The sequence below is a fragment of the Varroa jacobsoni genome, unplaced genomic scaffold, assembly GCF_002532875.2.
Source record: "Varroa jacobsoni isolate VJ856 unplaced genomic scaffold, vjacob_1.0 scaffold_734, whole genome shotgun sequence".
Taxonomy (NCBI): domain Eukaryota; kingdom Metazoa; phylum Arthropoda; class Arachnida; order Mesostigmata; family Varroidae; genus Varroa; species Varroa jacobsoni.
Window position 1 is genome coordinate 390763 of NW_019213636.1, and position 27929 is coordinate 418691.

General features: G+C 39.2%; 2 protein-coding genes across 5 annotated transcripts; both read right to left on the bottom strand.

Annotated features, from left to right (window-relative positions):
- Positions 1-3443: 3443 nt before the first annotated feature.
- On the bottom strand, positions 3444-7702 carry LOC111263101 (uncharacterized). Of its 4 annotated transcripts, none has more exons than XM_022837909.2 (4): positions 6837-7702; positions 6606-6727; positions 5614-5848; positions 3444-4092 (listed from the first exon to the last, which is right to left on the bottom strand). In XM_022837909.2, the coding sequence occupies exons 3-4, from the start codon at positions 5840-5842 to the stop codon at positions 3500-3502; spliced, it is 822 nt and encodes a 273-aa protein (XP_022693644.1). In that variant the 5' UTR covers positions 5843-5848; positions 6606-6727; positions 6837-7702; the 3' UTR covers positions 3444-3499. The 4 variants fall into 4 exon arrangements, with proteins under 4 accessions (XP_022693644.1, XP_022693643.1, XP_086825576.1 ...); XM_022837908.2 differs by having other exon boundaries at positions 6810-7702; XM_086969450.1 differs by having other exon boundaries at positions 6606-7702.
- Positions 7703-24482: 16780 nt separating this feature from the next.
- LOC111263098 (uncharacterized) lies at positions 24483-27583 on the bottom strand. Its single transcript, XM_022837904.2, has 3 exons — positions 27403-27583; positions 26766-27016; positions 24483-26489 (listed from the first exon to the last, which is right to left on the bottom strand). The coding sequence occupies exons 2-3, from the start codon at positions 27007-27009 to the stop codon at positions 25594-25596; spliced, it is 1140 nt and encodes a 379-aa protein (XP_022693639.1). The 5' UTR covers positions 27010-27016; positions 27403-27583; the 3' UTR covers positions 24483-25593.
- Positions 27584-27929: the final 346 nt, after the last annotated feature.

The following is a 27929-nucleotide window of genomic DNA, read 5'->3' on the forward strand; positions in this document are numbered from 1 at the left end:
CTAAGGGTGCTTTTTTGACGGCCACCTAGTAGGACGCGTTAAAGAACCTTGTGGAAAAAATTATATGGTCCAAGACGCCGATACGACACCATCATTTCTTAGGGAAAACGGTAACACTAGGTACGCTCATAATAAATTATGCGTAGTTGTCTGAAACAGCATAATAGACTTCTGGGCGGGATCATTTACAGCAGCTGATAGATCGAGTCAAGCAAGAACTGGGCTATTAGTTGGACCGTTTGCATCACATAGCTGCTGTCTCAAGAAAAACCGCTGGTCAAAGAAAGACGTGAGTAAGCGCCACTAGACCGGGCGGATTAAGAACGTGGCTAAAAAACTTTCATACATGCTGTGCATAAAGGCTTTGGCTTGTCGGAAACTGCCCAAAGATATTTTCCAAAATGCTGTTAAATGGGAAAAAAGCCGACTCAAAAATTTCCGTTATTTTCAATTTCACTTGAAATCGATAAATCAGAAATTTCGTACGAAATTTAAAAAAGGACCTGCAGACAGCGTCCTATTAGAGAGTTTATAACTTTGGAGAAAGCCTTAGCGAGCTGCGCGTTGAAATTCATTGAATTGCTCTTATTTCGCAAGGATGATGCATATTTTCTTGTAAGTTGTTGTTCTACGAGGCAGGATTGATACAAAAGAGCTATTACAGATTTACGAAATTAGAAGAAAAACAAATATGTAGTTGACAGTGTTATATATTGGGTACCGATTTATTTATAGCTTCGTTTAGTGGCCAACGGAATGCCTATTGGTAGTCACAAACGATAATATGTGGCTTTCTTCCCATCGATTTAATATCTACCGGCTCTCAAGGCTGTTTTTTACGAATGTTTTACAATCTGAGCAGTAAGAGGTGCAAAAGGCTGTCGAACTCTCTTCGTAGAAGAGGTCCCCTATGAACATAATCTAAAGAAGCTTGATCTTTCATTAAATCTTTCTTTTGAGAAAAATGGGTTACAATAGTCATGTTTGCATTTTGGCCGATGAAGTATTTCTTTTTAAGCCAGTTACATTTCAAAAAGGTTACCCTTTTTATCTGTTACGCTTCTACCAGCGTGTCCTTCTAACGTATGATATGTCTATCAATATGTACAACTATTAACAACAAAAACTACAACTTATCCCGTTCCTGTACACGAAATGTCTGAAACTCGAGCGAATCAAATTATTTGTCCTATGCGAACTGCTCCGCGGACTCACCTGTTTTTAGCTATAGGATCAAGGACTTGCTTTCATTAGGGAGTCTACCCGAGTATTTCAACAGACTTATGAAACGAAGTGATAACTGTAGAAGCATCTGTTACCCTTTAAAATAATACCTTATCTGGGTTATCTCCCTTTCTTTGGTAATTTTTTTTTCTAATTATTAATTTCTACTAGCATTTTTCCTGCCAAAGCAGAGATTTGTGGATGAAAGACGTGACGCGTATAGTGTATGGCGCTATAATATTTTAAGTAAGACGTAACTAGTTGAGTATAGAATCGGTGGTAATTTCAAGGTAATTTTAGTATTATCTGATTATCTAAATGAAGGGCAAGAACGACCAACTGTTTTAGATGGACACTAGGCGTAAAATAACTTCGACTTAGCAAGGGCTGTTTCACCTAAACCGTGCTGATAACCGCTTCTGGCCGCAGCTTAAATTTGCCTAACACTAAAACTTCAGGGACAAACAGGCAAAAACAAAGCGGGAAACGATACATAGTGCTCCTTTGCTTTGATGAACTGCTATTAATCCAATAAGAGAGCAGCTTAACTTGAAATTACATCAGTGTCGTTAATAGTTTAATTTCTATGTCACTTGTCACTTTGTTGATAGTTATTAAAATCACGAAGAGACTACTATGAATGCGGCTGATCGCTCCAGAGGCATGAAAATACCACAGCTGTTTAATTCTACACGTCGACGTATACCAACTGCCAATAGTTGGCGGTTAATTGCGATTAAGATATAGTCGGATTTCGTAAAGAATAACGCTGCTAGCGTCACAGGAGAGCAGAAACATCTAGTGACACTTTCCCTCAAAAAAAGCTAGAACAGCCGATTTGAATATTGTCACGGTGTCGCTCAAATCGCTGTGTCGCTGTTTTTAGTCAAATATCGAAAACATCGAATCGCCTACAGAGATCAGGTGTTTTTCGAACCATGTTAACAATGAACACCCTTCCTCCGATTCACAGCACAGGAACCGTATCTAGCAAACTGAAGAGACGAATTCTGCTCGTCGTCTCGGGAATAAGTGCAATGGCGAGTTCGTCCCGTATTGATCTAAGATCGCCAACGTTTAAGCCACTATATGAACAACTCACAGATCAGATAAAAAATAAACATAATACATTAAATTTTCGTCTAGCAGAAACAAGTTGACGTGATCCACTAATCTTTGCTCCAATTAAATTCTGTTCGCCCATGTTGATATGCTTCGATCAACCGAATCCCGTTGACGCCTTTCGAAGCTAGGTATTCGACTAGTCGATTACATAAACTTAACTCAGATAGCAACTAACCTGAACCTTAAATAAATTCTAAAAAAAAAAAACAAAAATTCATCCTTAAGTAAGATCAACGATTAAAGAAAAGCGGTCAGTAGGTTACCACGTAAAGCATAGTGAGTCCTAGCGTTAAGCGTCACTCAGGCGTATTGCACAGTAAGTACAAAAGCGTAATTGGTGTTTAAAGGTAAAAGAAAGCATGCATTATTGGACAACCCATCAGAAGACGCCGAAATGAGAATTATTGGTACATGAAAAGACATACGGGATGCTCGAAATTATGAAGAACTTGTATTAAGGTCTGAATTACACGACCAGGCAAAAAACTGACTTGACACATTCTCACCGGCTATAGAGCCATCTGATGCTTCCTAAATATGAACGGCAAAATGCTGTCAAACGTTCGGCGGAAAAGGCCGAATATACGTATCCTCGACGCGCTGGCAACCTGTAGGGCGCTTGCTCAAGGGAATGCGCAAGATAAACAACCTGACTAAGGAAAGACCGGACTGCTGCCACTTTTTCCATTAGCTTGTAGTACTCTTTTGATGAAGATCTGCACTGATTCGTAGTGGAACAAGGCGGGAACATGGCCAACCGGTGAGATTGAGCTTCTCACTCGGCTTACGTAATTTTGCCCTGATAGCGTCAGTTGTATGTAGCTGTATTACATAGACTTCTGTTAAGTAAGTTACAACACCTGTCACCAATTTATACGCCCATAGCATACGAAAAAAAGCGAACGGCTTATAGATTACAGCGTAAGTTCTGACCAAAATTCACGTAAGATCAACACTATTGAAAAGCACCATCGAGCTATATTCAACGATACTGAACGCTAGTTCTGAAGAAGTTTTTGCCTTGTAAGTATGCGTTCCGCGTACATGCATCTAGTCCTTATTTTTCAATGGGCACTAAAGCACAGAATAGCACCTTTTTGTGTTCAATAATTGTTTCGCAATTTTATTTTTTATTTAGTAATTTTGATATCTATAAAACTAGTGAGCAGCGATAAAATAGGACTGCAAGCACATTTGCAACTACGGCCGTAAACGGGGATACCTTCCAAAATACGCTTGACCCTGCCGATTTTTCGCCCAAGTACCAAGCATACCCCACCTGGTCCGGTTTACCGCACGGATTCGGGACTGACTTTGAATCACATCGTGCTGGGTCAAGGTTGACATCAAGGCACAAATGAACTCCAAAAAAGATGTTTCTATTGCGTTTGTCGGTCGCGCACTCGACGCCTAACACGGTTATATTATCAGCCACTCCGTGTTTTTGTAGTGCATGATTAATATTTAATAAAGGAAAGGGTACGTTGTAGTTTGGCGTGATTTCCTCCCTCTCGAGCATATGATAGATATCCCATTGCTTGCAAACCTTTATGATCTTCTTGAAAAAAGCCAATGGCGTGCTAATGTTCCCGTCCCGTATGGCGCAGCTAATGTCTCTATTGTACTGATTTTTCCAAAGCTCGTCTGGAGTCTTCGTAACGAAGCTTGGCCACAATTTGTCAAGATCTGAACGGATGGCCTTAAGATCGGCAACCCGCAATTGGCTACAATTTCGTTCTGCCTCTGTAAGTAATGATATCAATTCGAGGTTGGTAGTCGTAATAGGAATATTAACCGTAACAAAGCAATGCTTACTGTCTGTATCGAGCATAAAGCACTTTATCAGATCATTTAAAAGCAGAATCAACATGGCTAGGAAATTTTTTTTTTTTCTAGCCATCTACTAGAGGTATCAGTTAATGAATACTACTTACGTACTTAATGAATAAGTACTCGTATTATTATTATTATAGCTCACCGATCCACATGGTGCGTCTATCAAATTCCGACTATGAAACAATGTGCTGGTGTTTAACTGGTGGCTGCCAGAAAGCCTATCAACCTAATCATGGCCGAGTGAGAAACGTTGCCATTTAAATACGATTTGAAAACAAGTCCTGTCAAAAATCTATTTTCTAGGAAATTGTATTCCATCTCTATTCGACTTTCTGCAAGCTAGAACAATCGACCTGTTACAGAAGAACGAATTATAATCATGCAAATCGAAAACCTTATGAAGGCAGGCGCAAAACCTATAAGACTTGATTCGGAATTCAGTACTTATTTTTCGAAATAGTACTGCTAGATTTTTCGTAAGGATAGAAAGTGCATGTCTATTTTCAAAGTCACATCTGTAATATACACGTCGTTTACAGGGCTTTTAGAGCCAAGACATGTTTGATTTTATGTCTGTCCGATAACTGCCTTCCGATTACACGACAGCCAAGAATGTCACAGTCCGCTTTGCTTTGGCGTACATTTTAACAAAAAGTATACGCCAAAACAAACCAAACTGACAAACAAAAGAAAACAAAAACGGATCTGTAACGTTACGCATCTGGACAGGAAAGTTTCTACCGTTAGAGAAATAATTGCACGATAGCGCCAGAATTTCTTCACCATGACCAAATCCACGCGCTAAACTTTAGGAAAGCGGTAGATAAATTTTAGGAAAATTTATCTACCGCTGATCCGCGGTCGCAAATTACGACTCTTATCGAGCAAGCGAAAAGCCGTTCTATGACATGTAGTTCGTCGAAGACCAGCTTTCTGAAGCAAACATTTTTGACAGACCTAACACTTTCCGGGTTATCAGTCGATTGCGTGGGTCGTGTATGAGCGCGATGCCGATGAGTTTTGAAACACCATTATTGAGTCATACGACTTCAGCAAACTCGGATCAGGATTGTTGTTATTACACCGCGTGCATAGTTTATTCGCACCGCGGTGTCTGACTAATGTTTAAACTATTGCTAAACCCGTATCTCAACCCACTATACTATAGCAGCTATATTTACAAGCGAAAAATATTGATAGTTGGCTTGATACTGTGTTGTCTATGGGCGTTTCGTTTCGACCTGTCATCCACTTGCCTCTAACTCGCCCGACAGAACTGGACGATTGTGCCCTTCCAATTATAACTACCTCAAGGGAACAAAGTCGACCTTTTTCTAACTAATCTATAGCTTAACTTGCGTACGCTACAGGATATATATCGTCATGTTGAACACTGTCTGCTACGAAGCGATTCTTACAATTACGTACCTTCAGGCCATATAACGCGAATTGAGTTTATTCTCCAATGAGGCTTATACCTTGCGTCGTTTGTCACACACTTCGATCCGTTCGGGGCTGCAGCGCAGTAGCCGTTGTTCACCAAAACGAGATGAAATTGCTTGGCTAGGAGATTGGCATAAGAGGCCCGCATGAGGATGACGACCATAAATGCGATACATGTCAAAGTTCGTAGCGTCCAAACCCAGAACGATTTCATCTAATCCTAATTCAAACGGTGACACAGTAAAGTGTAGCGCACGTTTAGCTATAATCTAGTTCAGGGATGGCGTAGTATTTTTCGATATTTAAATTACTCATATGGATATTATTTTTATGGCCATAACGTGCTTTATATTAAATATGCAAAATTTTTCTTTGACGACAGTGCTAGTCGTAGCCATAATAACCAAAGCAGATTTTTACTGCATCAGCTAACTGCTTAGTAGGGCTTGGTACCAAATCCGGAAACGCAAAAGTTTCCGACGGCCTATAATCGCATACTACGATCATACTTGCATGATAGTCCCTCTCAGAGGCCCGGTTCTATGGCCTAGAAAGTATGACAGAGTTCATCGTTAGAGGCTATGAACTCTAAGGTCAGAGATATTCAACAGAACAATTTGATCTTTTGAAAAATGAATAAATTAAATCTCCAAGCTCAAAATGGAGTGGGGTGATTTTACCACCCCTGATCTCCAATGGGCTTCGTTCTTTTCCGAAGCATGGAACGGCAATTGGAACAGTGATTTCTATGTCGCGGGAACAGTAGTACAAGGATGAATAGTTGTTTACCGGTTATGAATGAATGAATGAATGAATGAAGTGTTCATTTCGTAGCCAGTATGCGAAATATCCGCTACCTCTTAATAGTGTTTCTTTCCTAAGTGATATAACGAAAATGTAACGTTCAACGAAATGTATACATAAAACTAAAGGTGACTGATCAAATACTTCGCATGCAGGTACGAACAGGTACTAACCTTTATAATTAGAAGGTCTTAAAGATGTGACGGAGCGCACAGCACTCTCGTAGGGCGCAAGGTAACCGTTACTCTTACTAAACAATTGAAATGCCAGAAGCCGTTTCGAAACTGAAAAATCTCTGGAAGATAGATGACGTTTTTATGCAGTGACCCTCGCAGCACAAACCGTTGTACTCAGTTTTCTATTTTAACGTAACTTACTATGTGGATTCTGTCTGAAACGCGTACCCCTGTGATTCTTGTGTAGGCTGATATGCTCAACTCTAATTCTGTCCTGAGAATAACTTCTTTATTCTTAATATTTCGTAAATCATTTCCTATATGCAACGTTTGTATACAGTGTTTATAAACAACTTAAAAGTCGATAAACGGCGAGGGTGATAGTGCATTGCATCGATTTATTAGTGAAGCAGGATTAAGTAAGCGCGTCGCAGGAGCATTTGCGAGACGCCTGCACAAGTGATTGTTAGCTGTATTTCGGGCGTGTCGTTCTACGTTATAATAACAGACAGCTCCGGGTCCACGTCCAGTTATCGAAGTAATAGTCTGCACGGCTAAGTCTTTGGTTGACAAAAAAAACAGGGGGTTGTTGCTTCAAGCGCCGTCGACAACAAATCCATACCAATGTATGGGAACATAGCTTAAAACTGTGATGCAGGGTTATAAGGGATATCTCTGTTACATTGGAATATGAGCTCGGAGATAAGAGACGGCAAGGTAATATTTTAGGGTTTAACCTGTGTGGATAGCTAATTTTTATTATGGAAAATGTTTTAGGCCGCTGAAAATCAGCCCTATTACTGATTTATTTGATAGCAAGCAAGAATATTTCAAGCGTGCGGTTTCTCATCAGTTCAAGATCAGCGCAAAACGTTCACTTGTAATGTTAGCAAATCCTTTCGCGTAGCGTTTCAAAACACAGCTCGGTATCAGGAGATTTTTTCGTTTTCATGGCAGCCAATTACCATCTAATTGTAGGGTAGCAATATCTTTTTAGGAGAACAAAGGCATTCACCTCCTTTAGCTGTATTTCAACTAGTGTAAAATTATAGAGCTCCATAAGGTAATAAAAAAAAATATTGTGCATAAAACACCGAAAGCTTTGTCATATTATAGACTATAATAAAACTAAAACGTTTACGATTTCTTAATAATGCCTGAATTGGCAGGAAAACGTCGCAACTAGCGTTTGAAAATTTCGAAAATCTGCATAGCACAACGTTGGCCTTTGTTCTAAAAACGAATGGAATTATCACTGCTCTATCAATATGATAAGAGATATGACCACGAAATATCGAGAAACTTTTAGAGTTCACTCTGTTTATTTCTCTCATAACAGTTTCCCACCATCTTCAAAAGCTCGCCAGTCATTTTTAGTTCGTCTATACCAGCCTGTATTTATGTTCGTGTATCAAGCAATAAGCATATCTCCAGTTAGTTAGTAAGTAAGGCGATTGCTTGGCTGATTTATTTGTTTTTTTTTTACCGCCAAAAAGAGTATATATGCATTTGCTTCTATCATATGATCTAATGCTTAAAGTCCGTTAACTGGTATCATAATTTATACTTCTATGTCATGTATATATTTATTTTCTTTTATGTTGTCAGCGTAGGAACCGTAAATCGACTGCAAACCCACCATTATTTTGGACATATTCAGTTAGATAGGGCCAATTTTATGCCAAAAATGATGAAATTCGCATTAACTCTTTGAGCAGTCATCGTTGGGAGCATGTCGCTAGAAAATTGAATTTCTGAGCTCTCCTATGATGGTCATTTACCTCAAATAGCGCACGCATTGGACTACCTACTATTACCACTTTTTAACCCAATTTAGCAAAAGTCGCCGAAACTGTTTTTCGTATAAATTTCACGAATTTTTGTTTTTTTTTTTTTTTTGACCTTCAATCGTACCTTCGAAGCTGGTTGTTCCAACAACAGAAATATCGTAGCTACGATATTGCCGCTTTCGTTAAAATCGACTGATCAATAACTAACATTATCAACAACAATACCGACGTAAGTGCATACGTTAAGCGCCCCTTCATCTTGACAAACTCCTAGAAGCTCTATTCTGACCGCATTGTAAACGAAATCAGTCTACGTGTAAATTCGTCTGCTCTTGGTAACAAACAAAAGAGCATATTGCTACAAAATTTGCTGTACCTGAAGAGTAATAAAACAGATTATATAATGTCTATGTATTATAATGGCGCTCTGCAACGGCTATAGGTTAAGAGAAACTATATAATTATTTGAGATTTGGCTAAATGGAATTAACCGTTAAAGTTCAAATGGACGTATTTATTACAGCGAGAACCGTTAGAAAGCTTTCTGTCTTCTTTTTTTTTTCAACTTTTAATAGGCGAATCATAATAAATCATGCAAAATGTCAGTGATTTACGATTACTAGTTTGAAGCTAGAGCAGCGGAGACAGCTCCCCGTATAAGCCTTGTCTTTAGTGAAAATTCTACTCGTTGGTTGGGGAAGACGTTTTGAACCCAACAATTAACCTTGCAAATAATATCCCGCGCAAAGTTATTCAACCAAGAGTTGCAAGATGTGGTGGAAGCCGACTTATTTCTAAGTGTAAGAAAATGGAATCATAGAGTAAACACAACTGGACAAAACAAATGTACAATCGAAAATAGATATGTTCGATGGTCTAATGTAAGTCCTATTCACTGTAGCACCCTGAGCCTTGATGCGTCGACCAGGTCTGAAGTACACCGTCTATAATTCGGGGGTGTGCAGTGAACAGAGATAAACGACTTCCATTGACATCACAGCGCAAGAATTACAACGACAAAATGATGCAGTAATTATAATTAGAAGCTTGTTGTTAGCTAGCACACCTGTTAGATATTGCTTCGTAAGAAATTGCTTTAATAGGAAAATTATCAGCACACTTTTATAGTAGCGGAATAAATGTTTAAGTGACAAAAAATTTCAGATAATAATCGTGAATACCTGAATTGAGAAAAAAATAATAAAGTCTATGAAAAAAGTTTCATATATATACATATATATATATGCGTTAATGGTAGATACGATAAATGGAGTGTCTACATGAGTGGATAAAGAAAGTTACTCATCATAAATGCGTCCTCCAGCTAAGTTCTACAATGCTTAGTGATTGCATTTGTAGAATCATGTGTACAACCGTACGAACTTGTCCAAGTAGAGCTACTTCAGTGTATTCCCTAATACTAGACATTGTCGCTACGGGCAGTATCTGCGTTCGAATCATGCCTTCTATGACAGTTCACCAATTTGAATGATGTCGACTGCGTTACTTTTGCAGAACAAGTAAATATAGGGTTGAAGTAATCAAATGCTTCAATAAAATAGGGTTTGGTGTGATTTCCTCTAGCGTATGTGATCGAGGTTCCATCATCGATATGGTTTGATAACCTTTCTGAATTGTGATGAGCCTGGTAGGTCTGTGTTGCAACTTTGCTTCATGGGAAAATAGACTATTTCATAACATGGCGTTGTTTTCGGTCTTCTAGAGCAGCCGAAAACTGATTTGTTTGGGTTCGTCAGCTTTGAGAACGTTGCACCGGCGAAAAACCTATGAAAAATTGATCGTGTGTCGATAAAAATTACTAATGGAAAACTAGAGATGCTTGCCGAATCATAAGGCAAAAAAAAACACCGTAGTTAAACCTGTAAATACTTTAAGGGCCCACAGCTTTAAAAATATGATAGTTTGCATTTGCAAATGCTATTTACTTTTGAAGTTTGAGGGAATCAAATTATATTTGAATGATTCGTTTGTCTCCAGCCTCCTTGTCAACTCTTTTACTTAGCTGCTCTGTGGTCTACGATTTTGCCTGTAAGCTTTCCGATTTATGCAGATCTATCCACTTACAGAATCACAGTCACCTCATCCTATGACGATCTCTTTGGTGTTGGTCTGATGGATCGCTAACATTTATTTAGCATCTCCTCGATGGCAACGATCGATCTCATCCGTAACTTATAGGCAAATTTAGAGTGATTTTATTGATTATATTAGCGGTTTCATAGATAAAAGGGCGTCCTTGCTCAACTATTACGTAGATAGGTTACAACGGCTAGTGTGCTCTTGGCAGTCTCGTATTTTTCTATGTGATCCTAGGAACATTGAGCAGAACATTTGGCCCGGGGTGTCGTTTTCTTTTTCATGCCCTTGTCGTTTTAAGTCATTATGAGACTGGCCCGTATTTTCTTCGAGTTTTTGCCACAGACCTAATCATGATGTATAGATAATATAATTCATACTTGTCCTATTGTAAGTTATACTTTTACTAGCTAAAGCTGTGCTTTTTAAATTTATTATGTTATATTATCACATATTATTATTATTATATGTGCACGGGACATTTCGGCAACTCCAAAGGCACACTATAGGATTGGGTAAGCACATATTATACGAAGGCAATTACTAGTTAAAGCAATTGACTATCCTGAATACATTTCTCTAGCGCGATTCAAAGTACTAGCCGCATCGCAGATATCCTTAAACACACAAAACTAACCTAGACATGGGTACTTCGAGGGGCCTTCAAAGATGAAATGTATGTAAATGAGCCTTCGACCGAACCTATAGCGCAGTTGGCAAACGACTCGCATAATCGGGAATCGCAGTTGCTACAGCTGATCAAGTACGGCTAGCTCCCATCGACTACAACATCAAATAACAGAAGTGTCAAAACTCCGTGTAACGGTGAGGTAGCCTTTTGAATGAACTGTGTTTGCGATACGAAAGGATCTCATATAGTAATCCTACTATTTCCCCACTAATATTGCTCTCTTCAACAAGATCGCTGCGTAAAATTAAAGATAATAGGGATTTCGATATTATGATGTGATGCTAAACTAGGCAATCGACTATTGTCTTGACGAAATTGTCGTTCTCCAATTATCTCAGGGTGATGCGGGAATATCTAAGATAGCAACCACCTATCTAAATGGCCACTTTCAGTAAAGCATCCATGATGTATGTCAGAACTGACTGTGTCCGTGTATAGCAAAACCATCTTACATCTATAAGCCGACCTTTATTATCTGCGGGGCTTTATTCCGACCTATCTCGTAAAGTAATCTAGACAGTATTATGAGTTTAACTGATTGGCACCATTAGCAGTGGGCAAATATTACCGTGTAGCGTCTTCTCGGCTCGGATAGATGCAATACATATATCGAAGCGTTCTAAAATGAGAAGAGTGTGCGATATTTGACATGTTGGCATCTTGTATGCAAGACATGTTAGTAATAAACTACATACGTATTATTCTATCGTATCTATCGTATACTATCGATATATAGCCTTTTGTTTATTTTGTCAAAACGTCCAATATTTTTTTTCTCTATCAGAACCTTGTTTTGGTGCTGACAATAAACGAGCTGTTAATCTGCAGTATTGGTAAATGGTCTCCCTGAAATCAATCGCGCTGCGTTTCGCACCCTCCTTAGTTCACTTAATGCACCCTGTCAAATCTCTCAAGCTAGCCCTTCTGCTGAGTATATGTTTTTCTTACGTACACATTTTCTTATGACTTTACAATTTGTCCTTTAAGACTCGTTCTAGTTTATATATATATATATATATATTCAGATAATTCAATAAATTTCAAAAAATTAACCTCCTCCATCAGCAGAATGACGAACACCTTCTGTCGATAACATTAGCGAGACGAGTTTCTCGCAAACAACTTTCCTAAGAATAGGCCGATTAAAATATCCAACGTTTCGATGTTAGAGAATTCTTTTACGATCGATTCGTTTCGCAAACCCTGAAACCAGTAACCGAATCGACCTTGGATCCGCGTTATCAGGTTGAATAGAGATTGTACCATAGTTGCAAGGAATCTCTTAGATAACGCTACTTCTATGTTAGCTGGTATCGTGGTAGAATTCACGAAGATAGATAAATGTAAAACTCTGATAGTAAAATCTCAACAGGCAGGTGGTCAAGTTAGTTATTGTTTAGCCCAAACGCCAGCGCTGATAAAAAGCAAAGGCGGAAATAAATGCTATGTAAATAATATCTAGTTAGGGTGTATCGAACAGCCGAAGTAAACGATGAACTAGTTCGTCTTTGAACGCTAACATTATTCATATAGGAAAAATATGATAAACAAAAAAAATACTTGATTCTAATACTCTGGAAACCTTGAAGATATTTTGGGTGAGGAATAATCTTGGAATGACAGTTTTGTCGTAGATCGTGAAGATACTGCTACGAGGATACTAAGAAATCAAAGAAGTGGCGAAGCTTTGGGGTACGTTAAGTGTAGCTTCTGATGAAGTGCAAGTCCAGGTGTCATTCCTCAGCATGCAGTTGATGAAAAACGTCGTGAACTAGGAACTACGCTACAAAGCAGAGCCGTTTTGCTCGCGAAGAACAGACGAAATGTTACACTCCACCTCTGACTAAATCCACAGTGGCAGCAAATATTAAGGAAAGGTCCATGATTTCAGGCAGTGAAGCGGTATTCGCCAACAGTCTTAGGAATTATGTGCTATATATATATGTATGTGCGCCTTCAGGGAAAGATTAGAAAGGAGGCGAGAGACGCCGAACAGGTGATGAACCAATATTATTCTCCCTCAAGATCTGCTTGGGGCATTTCTCGCCACCTTTCCTCCCATCACCTTGCGAAGTTAACTCTTAACACACTCAACGAGTGACGGAACGACCAGAATCTCAGCTATAGAAGACGACTATAGCAGGTCGTGAAGGAATCCGACTTGACTAGTCCGGCTTCTGTCATCCTGCAGGACCAGTTTAGATTGTAGGAAAAAAAAATTAAAAAATGTGTGAATTTTTCGATTGTTTTCAACAATCCGATTCAGGGAACCATCGTTAACTGTTCTCGACGTTAGAAAAGCGCGTACTAAGCTTAACGATAAGAAAGTTATACTCTCTATCGTTGATTTTGCAGAAGCGTACCTAGCAATAGAAGTGGCTGATGAGACGAAACAAATGCTTAGTATAACTAACATGAAGTTCAGTTTGACATTAAAGTTGTAACTGTAATTTTCTCCAATCAATCAGATCAACTAATAGCAGTAACCTTATAAAAAAATTACGACATTTTCTAACATGCGGTAATAAGGGCCAAAACGTATACGCGTACCGACTACGACTTCGTACATTTTTATTTTCTATACAAGGTTTTCATACTATGGCTTTTCGATCATATTGAGTATGTTTGCTTATGCACATAAATGCATGTAAGTACCGTAATGAAAAATTGAAACAAGTTACCTTTCTAGAGATAAAATGCCGGACGTGGCCATTACGTCGCTAACTTAGCTTGGCTTTTCGATCTATATGCAACCAGAAAAAACTATGCCATAAAGTTTTAGCGTTTACTGGAGATCGATCTATATTTCACATACCGCTACTTCATTATTCATAGAAGTAATATATACAGACTTCCAATAATCGACAAGTGGTAAACTCTTAAGACAGAAGGAGGTATATCACTTTATTGAGTACAGAAAATGACCTAAAAATATCGTTTTTGCTGTGGATCCAGTCCGATTAAAGTATTTTTTCTATACTGCGTCATTTTCTTTTGATGTCGTTTTTGTCACGTTAGAAAAAAGAGATCGTTCTGCCCTGCCTAGTCAACCTGAGCGTAAATGAGGCCTGTTACTCATTTCTACCAGTTACGTCTTAACTTTTATGATGACCAAAAGCAAAATACCCGCAACCGAAACCAAACGTTTATGTTGTTGTATCAATAATTGACTAGTATATTTAGAATAAATTCTCTTCGCTCTTCTTTTCAGTGGAATAATATGACCTTTACAGGCACTAACATCAGCACAGGTGTAGTAGTATAGGTCACTGCTGAAACTGGCGACTCATTCAAGTTTCAAGCAGCGTCTACACAAGCATTCTGCCTTCCACTGTTTAAAGCCGGTATCGAAGTACGGCTTGACCTATTTGCTTTGCTACCCTCCGTAGCGCGCATTTTGCTAAGATTTTATCGTTAATATAGTTCATTGTCGAATATATCATTGAATCAAGAGATGAGCGGTCAGCTTGAGTCGGCTCAGCGTAGAGTTTTTCAGAGAACATTTCTCTACCATAGTACGGAGCCTCACTGTTATCTAACTGAAGCCAAAAAACGGTGAGGCTTTACCTAAATAGCTTCGGCTTCGATGTAAAACGAAAAAAGAGCACATATAATGATCTGAGAAAATTTTTTTGCACGCCGCGAAGGTTACTACGATCACATTCGTGCAGAAGAATTGATCTACTGACTTCTCAAAACCTCCTGAAAATTTCATCTTCTGTACTGTAATCCATATTACATTGTCACAACACAAGCTAGGTTCGATTATATAGATCGAACTACGCGATATTAAAATGATTTCTTATGGCTTGTTGCCTAAGGATTTCTATTGCGACTAAATCAGTGAGCGTACGCACTAGTTACCACTACAACTGTGGAGGCCGTGTGGAATGACGTTATACCACCGTTTTATTTAAAGTCAAACAGGAGGGGTGCGCGCACCGCAATCGATCAGAAGGCGAACTTTTTAGCTACCAAAATCGTGCTTTGCTGACTACGATTGCATGAGAAGTAGGCTATTAGCGATGCTGAACCTTCATGCATGGCCCATCAACCCATCTAGCGGCTATAGATGCACAGCGAAAACAGGGTTACAGAACGTCTATGAATACTGAAAATCAGCTGACGCGGTAACATCAGCTAAATAGATTTCGTGGCACTGAAGAAGACAGAGTAATAAGTAAGCTCGATCTATTCGGGAAAAGGTGGGGATATATGGATCACTCCTTTTTCTCTGGCTGAACAACGTTTACTTGAAGTTATTATATCATTAAACTATCTGGATTTGTATCTGAAAAATGTGGGCAGGTCAGAAATTTAGCACAATTTGCCTAATCTAGATTTCAAAACGTTGAGCTACAGAAGATAGCTAAATATTTTTCTTGCGTTTCGTAAAATTTGATTCGGATGATGAGGAAGCGTCCTGTCTTTCACTATCCGAAAATCATAGTTTCAAAGACAAATCAAAAGTAAGTTTATTGCCCTGTAGATCAATGAGCCAAAGTGTGTTAGATGGGTCGATGCATTTTGAGCATACGTGAAACAGGATTGATTGTTCAATGCTAATTTAATTAAGCTTAGTAAGAATACGTTTATGTCTATATATGTCAGGGTAAAGGGGTTTCGGGCCATTGTTGTAAATAGCATGTCATGGTATGTGATTGCTTTCACAACAGAACTTGACAATTTCATCAACGTTATGCATCGTTTGGACAGGGTAGCATTGTTGACATATGAACCACATTCAAATTTAGCATAGATAATTATTTACATCAAAATTATCTATCATTACGACGGTTATACAGGTTTCAGTCCGGTTAATTTGGCTTTAGGTAATGGTGCTTCCATTGTTATGCTTTTGAATATCTTTTATAATAAACTGAAACTAGCCAGCATGCGAGTACCTGGACCACACAAAGGCCCATTTTACGTTGCCCAGCAGGACGCCTATGTGGAACAATGATAGACGCCTTATAATGTTTTGGCTGCTTAATTTAGCAACAAAACTAAGAAAGCATCGGCTTGCTTACCTAAAATTACAGTTTTTTTTTTTTAGAAAGACAAACATTTTTTTCAGTTTTATTCGTTGACTAGTTTCTTTGCGCACTAGTGCCACATATAACCCCGTTTCGTACTGCCGTGTAGGCGAACGACATGGGTGTTTTCTACTGACACTTTCTCAAAAATTAATGAATTGTAGTAAGCCTGTTTCGGCTTCGTAGTAGAAAAGTTTTACGGATATAGCGGTACCCTTTCTTTCCCGTTACGTCAGTACTTTTCGACGACAGCATTGAAATTTAGCCCATATAGCGTCCTATCCTGCTTTTCGACAAGTTCTTAAAGTACACAGTATCAATATGCATATAGTAGTACTCTCAAATATGTCTGTTAATTTCGACAGGAAATAGAAAATTATTCAACTTTACGATTTAAATACGGGTGATTTGTTCAATAGCTAGCGAAAACAGCACTACTCTACAAAATCTAAGAAAATGAACATCCGAGCGAAGCGTACCTGTACATAAATGTAACACAGTTTTCATGGACAATCGGATGGTTTATCTCAGCTGATTTTTTTATACCGTATCGTATCTAGAATAGAGCGAAACGCGCAACCTAAGTTCACAATGCGCTATTACACAGAGGACGCGTTCAGTGTTATAAAGACCGTTACCAATTAATTTCGTGTAGATCCATTGCGATAAATTCACACTAAAAACGGGACGTCATACGCAGTTTGTAATTTGTCGAATAATTGACGTTCGATAAAAATGGTAACAAACGTAATACGTCCAATCATACGTGTTCATATATCACCCTCATATATCACCCTCATACGTTTGCATAGGGGTCTTTCAAAAACATGCTACAACAAAAATGTGCTCTATACGATTAGGAATAATAGACAAGGACACCTTAACTTATTATCACCTAAACCCATGTTCGATTTAGAGAAACATTAGGGTATCTCTCTTCGGCGTGTACCTCCAGCCACGATAGAATGACTTTCGTTTACTATTAAATAAGAAGTTTAGTGCTGGAACTTCACTTACGTAGTAGTGCTAGATCGAAGAAGTTTCCAACTTCGGCTTCTGACCGGCTTTATGACGGCTGTAATGATTTTTTTGTCATGTTTTAATTTTGGAAACACAAAAGTGAATTACTAGGGAACGTTCACTGCACGGACAAAATTAAGGGCTTACGAATCATGTCATTGTGACGAAACGCTACTGTATATGTTTATACCTATTAGCCGGATATGGGTGCAAATGTACAAAGAGCTAAAAAACGTGCCGATAGAAAATCGCCGAATTACCCTCAGACACTAGAAGGCTAGACATTTCACTTAGGTTGTGTCGAACCCTCTTAAAACATGATTTGGAGGCGTAAGGATTGCGGCAAAAGGTCTCTATTACGAGTGAGGCAATACCTGTTTCAGAGAAAGCCTTAACATATTGAAGAGGAAGCCCGAATTGCTTCGTTTTATTGTATGTAATGAGAAGTCGATGTACGACCATTACCTGATTTATTCTAGCACAATTGTTTAGGTATGGACGAAAGAAATTGCAAGGCCCAGCTTAAAAACGAAACCTCTTCTCAGCGTCCTTTTTGACTTTCGGAAAATTGCGCATTATGAATTCATTATGTGGTCCTGATACCTGTTATTAAGGTCTATTATAGGAAATTTCTGAAAGATTTCGTACCGCTGTCATCAAAGAAATTAATTTTTGGCGAATATATCGTTTTTCATTGCGATTATTATGTTGCCTCGACCTCCGTCTGATCTACATCTGAGTTTTTTCCAAAACGAAACACCTGACAGAACATCGAAGAGGGTTAATAAAATCCAGGAAATCTATAGCATTTTTACAACTGAGTTCATGAAAGCGCGTCACACGTGCATCGAGTCCGACAGGAATCAGCTTGAAGGATACTACTAGGACTTTCTAGAAAACTTCCTTCTACATACTTACCCAATATATTTTAAAGTTAGTGTTTTCTGTTCGACGAGAGCTTTTCACATGTCTGAAACAATAATAAGATTTGACTGTCTACTGTAGTACGACTGCCACGGAAATAGCTGGACTGAACTAGACACCTAATCGCATATTAAAGACTATCCTTAGTCTTGTAGCCATGCTCATCCTGATAACTTAAATCCTTAAGTTATCAGGATGAGCATGGCTACAATGTTATAAACGGTATAATAGACCACGAACGCGATGCCATCCAAATGGATTATATCTATTACTGCAATTAGACCCAATGCCAAACGCGAGCAAAATTTTCGTTCCTTTGTAGCGAAGTGTTCAATGTGCTTAATACGCTAAAAGCACAGGCAACATTCACAGTACACAATGTCCTCGATCATCATTGTCAGAAAAGGTTGTTTCAGCACGTAGCAGCAACTCGTGATGAACTTGATTGAATTTAGTAATTATTAAAGATCAACTTATTTATCTAAAACAGTTGATTTTTGCTCGGGCTTCCTAGCCCGAGTCATGATGCAGACCCTAACTTATGTTTGTAGTACTACATTTCCTCTATTTTGAAATTTAAAATACTCGAATCTATATGTCATTAAGTTTATTATCTAGCTCAACGTTTCATGATCTTTTATTGTATAGATTCCTTGAATTGCCAGTGTACCTGACCAATACGCCACGAACTTGCAGTGATGCCCAGCAGAGTTATCGATGATGTTAAAAAAACGAATACGGCCCACACTTTGTTCATATTTACTGCTTTGTGCCTTACTTTTATGTGGTACAATTTGTTGTTGAAAAATGTATTTTAAAAATAATTCATAAACCCCACTTGTGCTGAAAATAGAAGACTTAAACTTTCGACTTCCTCATACATCATCATCTTCTTTTAGCTCTACAGTCTTCTGGGGACCAGAGATCATTTTACGAAGATAAGGTAAATGGGCAGACGTGTCGTCTCAAGTGTTATCTAGTTATGTCATAGTTAATCAATTTAGGAGACGGGAGTAAAGTTGAGAATAGTGCTTAGCTTTAACAAATCTGGTGTCACATTTAGCCTATCATTGTGATGCTGGATAAGCTTCCGTACCTTTCTAGGTAATATACAACTAACTTCCCTAAACGTTACCTGCGTCAATGAACGTATTATTTTGTGCAGGCCGTTCGAAGTCGGAGACCTAGCTATGCTAGGAGATATTCTGCCACGGTAGTTTCATCTACATCTAAACGGACCTACAGGGTCACACGTACATATACATACGTACATACATACATACATACATCGAAAGGACCTAAATGTAAACACGATGAAAAGCATTGTAACAAGTACACAAGGCACACTGGGTAGAAGAACCGTGCCCGAACTTGCTAGATCCCAAATATCTTTAGACTGACATGTACTATGTTTTTGTTCGGCTGTAACCCACCCTCCTTAGGGACAGTCTAATCTTCTCAAGGATGTCTTTCTTATTCTGTCGATTTTCACAGTATAACTCGGGCAGGGTAGCATCGGAAGAAGTCACAAAAGTTCCATTGATTTTTCTCGGATTACTTGGAGTAATTTTTTTGGGTGTTCAAGCACTCGGGAAATATTACATACCACCGATAGGACAATGGTCCGCGTAAAATAATCAAGTGGTGACGAAGCTAACTTGGTACAAGCTCCATATTTTTTAAACTGGTGCCTCCAAAAGTGCTGGTTAGAGGCTAGAGTGTAGCTCGGCCAAAGTTTATCCAGTACAGGTTTAAGAAAGAAGTTCTATAGAAGGGTAGTACATCGCGTTCGAGGGGCAATTATCCGGACCGTTGCTTCCTCTAGAAGAACTAAGTGCTTTATTAGAATAATTGTTGGAAAGCATCAATTTCATTCCATTAAATAGTAAAAAATGGATTGCGGATTTTAATACATTAGAAATTCAATATGCGTATTTGCCTTTCGATCACCGAATGGATTTCATGGAAACCAAGTCTTGCCTTCTTCTGAAACCAAGTCTTACGTCATCTGGTAATGCTCGGCTGATACAATACACTTCATCTTTTTATTTTCACTGTATACGTAATGATATCATCAGAGTCCAATCGAGGCCCCAGAACCGCAAGGTGATGAACGAGTCGATATAAACCTGCGGTAGAGACTGCCGTAATCATTAGCTCGCAAGAACAACATTCCTATAGAAATAATTATTACTTAAACTAATCTGGTGGCCTAGCGTAGAAGCAGACTATAATGTTTAGTGTGATCATAAACTGGCGCTTAGTATCAACATATATATTATCATGTTTATTAAACCGAATTGGCTGGTAAAAGAGAGTGGATTGCCCAGGATATTTCCGCCTGGTCACTGCGCAGTTTCGTACATTTCTGTACAGCGTATGCATCCAAAAACTGAATTCGAATGTAATAAATGGGAATGGCATACTAGTGGGCCGAACTGCCTGAGCTAAGGCGCCCAAGACACATAGGATTAAGACATACATTGTGATTAACAAATCGAATATTACCGTGTAGTGAGGTAGGTCTATCTTAGGGTAGAAGGTATTACGAAAGGTGTTCTGTCTTATGGACAGAGATAATTACGAAGAAGAAAAATGTCAGTAAATATACTCAAAAGCAAACGATACTGGGTGCGGACCCAGGTACGCCAGAGGCATGCTAAGATTGTTAGTCTAGTTACTTTTCATTTTACTTCCAAACGGTTGACGGCAAATTGTGGTTAAATGAAACGAATCCAGTCAAGTCGAACAGGCTGTAACTTGTGTGTTTGTGTTAATGCGAAACGTAACACGAATGGCATTGAAGGCGTGCGTACATTTACTAATAATAATAAAACCAAATACTCCGGACAAAACGTTAACAACGACTGGCGCGGATCTGGATTCTGTGTAATGGAAACCATTTTCAAAGTTCTAATATTAGAAGAATTATTTTTAGTAGAATTTTCACAGTGCCTGGTACATTGTCATGAACTACTGGAATAAAATAAGATTGTTGTAACAATAAGGTTGTTGTAACAGCCACTTCTGCGGATCATCGAAAATTTAGAAGACGCAATATAGATATATGTGCTCGTTTTACCGTCTCATTACAATGATAGGTCTATTGAAAAATGACCTATTTGCACCGCGCTGGGACGCTTCTTTACCTTTACTAAGATCTCTCAAGCAATAAGTGTTCAACTCAACATTTACGTTTAAAGGAGTCATTTGCCCGTACAACGGCCTCTTGTCACTACTGATCGAATCTATTGCCCTAATGAATTCTTCGTTGTAGCAGCTTACTCGACTAAACACAAATATGAACTGTAAAAAAATATAGGCGTCGGCTAAGTGTCTTCTATAGATTATCCGCACCGACACTTGTGTATCTTAGCTGTGAAAAAAAAACAATGACCACCCGGATTCTATCTTACTTTAAACCAAAACGATCGAGATACATCACGGCATTACTAGCTTCGACTGCCGTCTGCCAAGCTCATGTGATTACCTAAGCATGAAGTGCCCGCCCTATAGGGCAATTATTACCGTAGTGTCAAACAGAATGTATCACTATTATTACCAAGTATTACCTGAAACTGCGGGCGCGATCTGAAGTGGCCATGACCACAGGACTAAAATAGGTAATCTAAAATCGAAACATTCATCATATGTTGTCTATCGAAAGTAACCTAATGTTTTCTAACGATTAAGATAATTTACCTGTGTTAGATAATTTAGCAACCTGTCAAAATAGCATAATCACGGCACGTGGACAGTTAAGATAATTGTGAATGGTTGCCGTACGAAAGCCCGCACGATCGAATCGACCAGACGGTGAGTTACAAACAGGGATACATTTCCCCCCTCGATATTCGCCAAGCTGTGAGAAGCAACACCTCTCATTCAATATGGACAAGCCTGAGCATCTAAAAACGCGTACCGTTTGCCTTCAAACTCTGGAATTACGCCCGTCGAAGGAACTTCTCGGCCACAAAAAGACCAAATGTTATCAACAACGATCAAGAAGCTATGTATTTTTCTCGCTGCTATACATCACCTCTAAACAAGTCGTATTTACTTTTGATCCAACCTCGTTTTCAGCGCAGCTATACTATTATCCAACACTGTTTTAGCACAGTACTAACCCCATATGGCCTGGACAGGACATGGACCTCGGTGTTTCACCTTCACTGAATCAAGATTTTGAAAAAAAGAAGCGTTCAAAACAACATTAACGACGTTTTTATACCGAAAGCAATGCGCTAACCTATCCCGCAAGAACAGATGTTTAAGGTTGATCGAAATAAGGCTTCGAGATGGAATATTACGACAAACAGCACGGCCATTGAGGCAGAAGATCCACTCTGGCCACCGAAACCATGCGATTCCTAGTGTCTACTAAAAGAGCTCCCAGTTGTCACGATGTGTTGTAGCATACAAGCTGCCGACAATGGCCATACCGAAATGTGGTAAGATATTGGGTAAAGTAAAGAGTTCTATGCTCATTCGTTGCTACGTTTATTGCTAAACTATAAGGACCGTTTTTTATTCATAGTATGCTACGTACGTAGTGCTTCGCAGGCGTTTTAGCGTAGGGAAATTTTCTTAAGGAACAAACCCGCTTTTAGTCTGGCAAGTTTTTCTTGTATAGTCGGCAGTGATTTTCGGATTTCGGACGGTCATATTGTTGGCGCTAGTATTTGTATTGTACGGATAGCTACATCGATACGCTAGTTGCATCCGTAACGTATCCTCGATTCACGTTAACGGGTCTTTGCTTTCAGCTCGTTCATAACTAACACTAACGTAATGATTAAATAAACAATACAGTTATACAAAGCATCAAATCATCCATCCACACATTCGGAACATAGCTAATACGCTGGCCCTAGCTGACGACAACTATTTCATTATAAAAGTTCACAGTGATGACGTAAAGCGAGTGTACATAAACAAAATACGGCGGTATTTCACCAACGAGGCCAAATCTAATCAGTATTATCAGTGTAATTTATATTATTGGTATTCGTGAATCTCCTTGTTAATCACGGTGGATTTTGCCGTCCCAGATAGTACGCTTTCAGTAGCGATGCTTCGGGAGTAACTGCCTGTTACGCAATATACTTACGCAGATCTCTAGCAACCGGATCATCAACACAGACTGGTGGTTGCCCCACACCGATTTCGGTAACTGTGCTTCTGAGGTGGAAAACGTATATCGATTTGTTAGCGCAGGCTGAATAGCCATTCCTATCTACTGGACAAGGACTAAATAAAGGGCAGAGCCTACTATTATTGTCGGGTGATCTACTAATTATCGATTTTTTCCAATCGAAGGAAAGTACATTTTTGAAGAGGGGTTGGATATTTTTAAGCGTTATCGATGTGAAAATTTCGTTCCTAGCAAAAACGGTGGCGATAATAGCGTTGGCACGTAGATCGTTCGTAGGACTTCAATAGCTCCAAGTATCCTCATTTGTCGGCGGAGATAAAATTTTTAAAACATCTACCGATGTTCAGCTTCAGCTAACTACTCGAAGCTTTCGATGTAAAACCAGATTATACACTCATTCTTGGGAATTTGGGTGCAGAAACATCATTTATTGGGCCAGATACCGCTTATTTGCGTACACTGGAGAATTTTTTTTATGCTCTTAAAACCGACTGAGCAAGAATTTTAAGTGTAGTCTAGATCGAAATATGCACGAGGCATAGTAACATGCAATGGTATTGTAACATACACGTTTGATACTGAAAAAGCCACGATAGCTGCGCTATTATGTTAATCGTACTAACTGATGAAGTATGCACAGAAGCCTGACACATAGCAACTAGATTCTCTACAAAGAACCATATTCTTGATAAAAACGTAAATGTTAGATATTACACTCGATATAATTGAGCTCCTTAGATAGACCTGACGCGTTTTATGGGACATTCGCAATGGACTCCAGAAGATCACCGTTCGTAGAATAGGCTTCCTCGAAGCTCATTTTTACGGCCGGCAGAAATTTACGGCCTCTGAGCAACTGGGATTATAGCCATTAACTTGTATGTTACAGGAACAATCAGGAGACTGCTGGATGGTAATTTTTCGTGTTTTTGATGGATGTTTACACTTTACTCTGTTGCATTCAGGTGAAGTTCGACCAATAGCCAGTTTGATCATTTGGAAAACAGCCAACTTCTTGCCTCTCTAATTGAGACAATATTGTTTCATAATATTGTATCTCATACCTGTCAGGACACAGCCAAAATTGCATGTGGTGTCATGTTGTAGCCAAATAGAACTTAGTTTGTGAGAACGTGATGAGTTACGGTACGAACGGCTTCAGTGTGAAACATTTTAACTTATGAGTTTATTATCAGTTAACGATATAGTCGTAGTTTATTCAATGCGCTTCTGCAACCTGTAATCGTATCCGCTTTATTGCTTAACTTGGCATGTGATGTAGTAGTACTAGCCCCTCAGGTCAGTTTGAAGCTAGTTCGCAGGCAAAACGGAGGGGGTTGATACTGATCACGCCCTTGAACCTCTTTACGGCGAAACTACATCCGTTCTATGATATTACATCAGTCAGATAAATTTGCAGATCTGTAGGAAGGGAGCTAGTTGCTATTTACTACAGTACAACGCACAATCGTCATCGCCATGTCGTCAATGTCGCGAAGCTGATAAAGCACTATCACAGACTATATATGAAACGTAACGTTTATGGCTTTATAGACAAAGCTCTCGAACTGCTCGTCAGTGCATTTCAGCACTTTTTTTTTTTCGGCAGCTGCATTCATAGAATGATTTCAATGTGATTGCTAAGATACACGAAAACATACACGTACCGAGGACCCACTAACGGTTATACGCCAGTGGTACTTTACCTATAGGGGGCTGACGCTTCGTTTTCGGATAATATGCTTATAGATCCGTCTTCATAGACAAGTGATATAGGGAAAAGGACAACCGAAATTAAATTCTCGAGGGTCACACACGGCGGGACGTACGGGAATTACTAAACGGCGGGGTATACGGAGATAACTAGCTAGCTAGCTAGCTCTGTACGATTATATTTTGTTACCACCGAGTTTTACCAGACTCGAAAGCGAATACATCGTTTTAGGAAATTCTAACAGGACCTTATATTTGGCTGATTCGAATTTTTGCGGCAAGTGCGCAAGTGCAAAATATCATCTGTAGTTTTCATTTTTCAGGAAGAACGTAAGCTCAAAAAAGGCTTTCAAAAACAACTTATCGTAATCGTAAAACTAGCAACTGTTAAGACCCATTGTTCCAGTTAGCAAACCCAGTGTCACACACTGAAATCAGCCAAACATTTAAATAATTTCAAGCTTATCTAAGCATTGTAAGCTTAATACGACTGAAGCAGAAGACGGCAATCGTGTTATAGCGCAATAGTCGTGTATGAATGGCCGTCTACGGCCTGAAGTTAGCTTAGAGTAACTTCTCTAAGGCCGACTAGGGCAAACGACGTTGCGACGAACACACATAGCGCGCTTGGCATAGCGAGTATACAGCTGGAATACTGCGAGGGATGATTCTTAGTTTCTACGGGCCAGTTAGGGTAGAGCTTTTTATCAGCCAGTTTGTCGTGTTCTGGTTTAAATGTTTTTGGTACTGCTATTTGTTGTGGCTTTACAACAGTGTCAGTATAAGGTGATTTATCTTGTTCAGTGTACCCACTACGGTCTTCATATGTGTCGTAGTAATATTCATAGTCATTCTGCTCATCAGAATTATTAAACTCGTCGTAGTCGTCCTTCCGTACATTGCTCTGGCCAGGGTTAGTCAATTTGCCGTTTTTTGACTGTTTCTCTATCTTCCTATATTCATTTAAGTATTGTATGTCTCTTAGGTACCAGACCTTTTTAGTTTTGCAAGTTTTTTTTCGAAGCGCATCTGGACAAATGGTACGTTTGCCAGTGGGCGAGTCAAAGCACAGTTTGACCCCGTGCAGAATGTCGCTACCGTTTTGACTGCCTTCACAATTGAACTCGACGAGCGTATTGTCTCTGTCAATGGCCAAGATCATGTTATCCAAGGAGACCGGCGCTCGGTTGTTTGGTCGTATAGCTTTCATCTCAAGTAATTTCAAAATATTACTCCGTTGATATAACGTTATGGCCTCCTTGAAATAACCAAAAGTTTTCTCTCTACTTTCTGCATAGGTTAGAACACAAGGCCCATGCCGACGGAATTTTTTCCGCCAAATAGCCCTAGAAGGTGTTGAGGTCAAGCTTGGCCACATAATCCTCAGCTTCCTTTCAACCTTCTCCGGCGGATTAAATTTCACCTTTTTACAGCTACGCGAAGGAAATTCCGAACCTAAAAAATTTGCGGATTTGAATAAATCACGGCGGAACACGTCATAAGGTAATACAAGCTTTTGACCACTTAATTTACAAGCTTGAAACCGCACGACTATATCTGCTAAACCTTTCTTGGCGGATTTTGCAAACTCATTCTAAAATTAAAAAACTTTGCCGTTAAAATTTAAACCTATGCTACGTTTGACCATTTGGTAACGATAAATATAATTAACATCTCAATATGGAAAGTCAAGACAAGAACAAAAAGCAAACTATGTGCCGAACTACATACCATCTCCCCGTAGAATTCTTAGATTGTCAATTATCCATTGTGGAAACTTGTGGAGTTGAATATATTCTCTACAATCAAAGACCGAGCAGTAGCCGGCTGTTGTCACCAGAGTTAACTCGAAAATAGCAAGTGACTCATCCTCGAAGTATAGCACCCCACGCTTCCGCCTTCTTCCAGAAGCACTTAATTCTGCCTCCAAGACCAGTGCTAGTATCACGAATATTTTCACAATCGTCAACTTCATCCGGAAACTGTGGAGCGTTGTTAACATAGTGCAGTTAAGCGCAATATTTTATTCCAATAGAACTTTACTGCAAGAACTGCAGTTAAGGTAGAACTGTTATATGAATGAAATTAATCTAGGCAGTTATGCGGTATGTACGTGCACAACTGATGAGGTCAACATACGCCTATCCAGAACTCTCGTCGAATGCTACCTTACAAGAAATGCCGCTTCATCTCTAATCCTTTATTCGATGCTGAGAGATGAATTAAGTCGTGCAAAACAAAGCATCTACGCTTGATTCCGAACCTAGATCATCTCGCACCACATGAACAGTCCGACGCAGCTTACGCTATTTGAAGCACTTTACTTATCTGACATAACCAGTCCATCCGAAGCCTGAAAGAATCTTACGTTTAACTTCAGCTAGTCGATGGCACAGTGTTGATATCGGCACCTTGCGGGGCACCCTACTTTCGTTTGACCGGACTCGTTGTCGCTACGACATAATCGCATCCAGAGAGCTTAAGTGAGCTGTTGACTTAAATCTATATCGTATCTTTTTTTGGAAATGTCCTGTATATAGAAACCCTGACTAGCAGGTACTCTAAGGTGATGACGCCGTCAAGCAGTCTGTAAATGTGCATGGTGTCTACGAGTATCTATCTTGAAGACAATAAAAACGTGAAGCGTTTCATCATCACTAACGCGATACAAGTAAATTTAATCATATGAAAGTTTTTGTACCTGACCATATATGCACAACAGGTTAGTGGTCGATGAAGTTTGGGTAAACACTCCATGTTAGAACTTCATATCAGTAAATACTAAAAAGAAATAGACAGAACTGTTTGTACATGTGAACTACATATATATGCATACCATCCTTCACTGAAAAATCAATGATTCTTCCGTGTGAGATCTTTTTCTAATCGTCCCAA

Excerpts from the sequence above, each read along its gene's own strand:
- LOC111263098 (XM_022837904.2), bottom strand. The coding sequence starts at position 27,009 with ATGAAGTTGACGATTGTGAAAATATTCGTGATACTAGCACTGGTCTTG. Across the intron at positions 26,490-26,765 it reads AAGAATTCTACGGGGAGATG|GTTCGGAATTTCCTTCGCGT; the intron begins GTATGTAGTTCG and ends CAAATTTTTTAG.
- LOC111263101 (XM_022837909.2), bottom strand. The coding sequence starts at position 5,842 with ATGAAATCGTTCTGGGTTTGGACGCTACGAACTTTGACATGTATCGCA. Across the intron at positions 4,093-5,613 it reads TCGCGTTATATGGCCTGAAG|AGGCAGAACGAAATTGTAGC; the intron begins GTACGTAATTGT and ends CATTACTTACAG.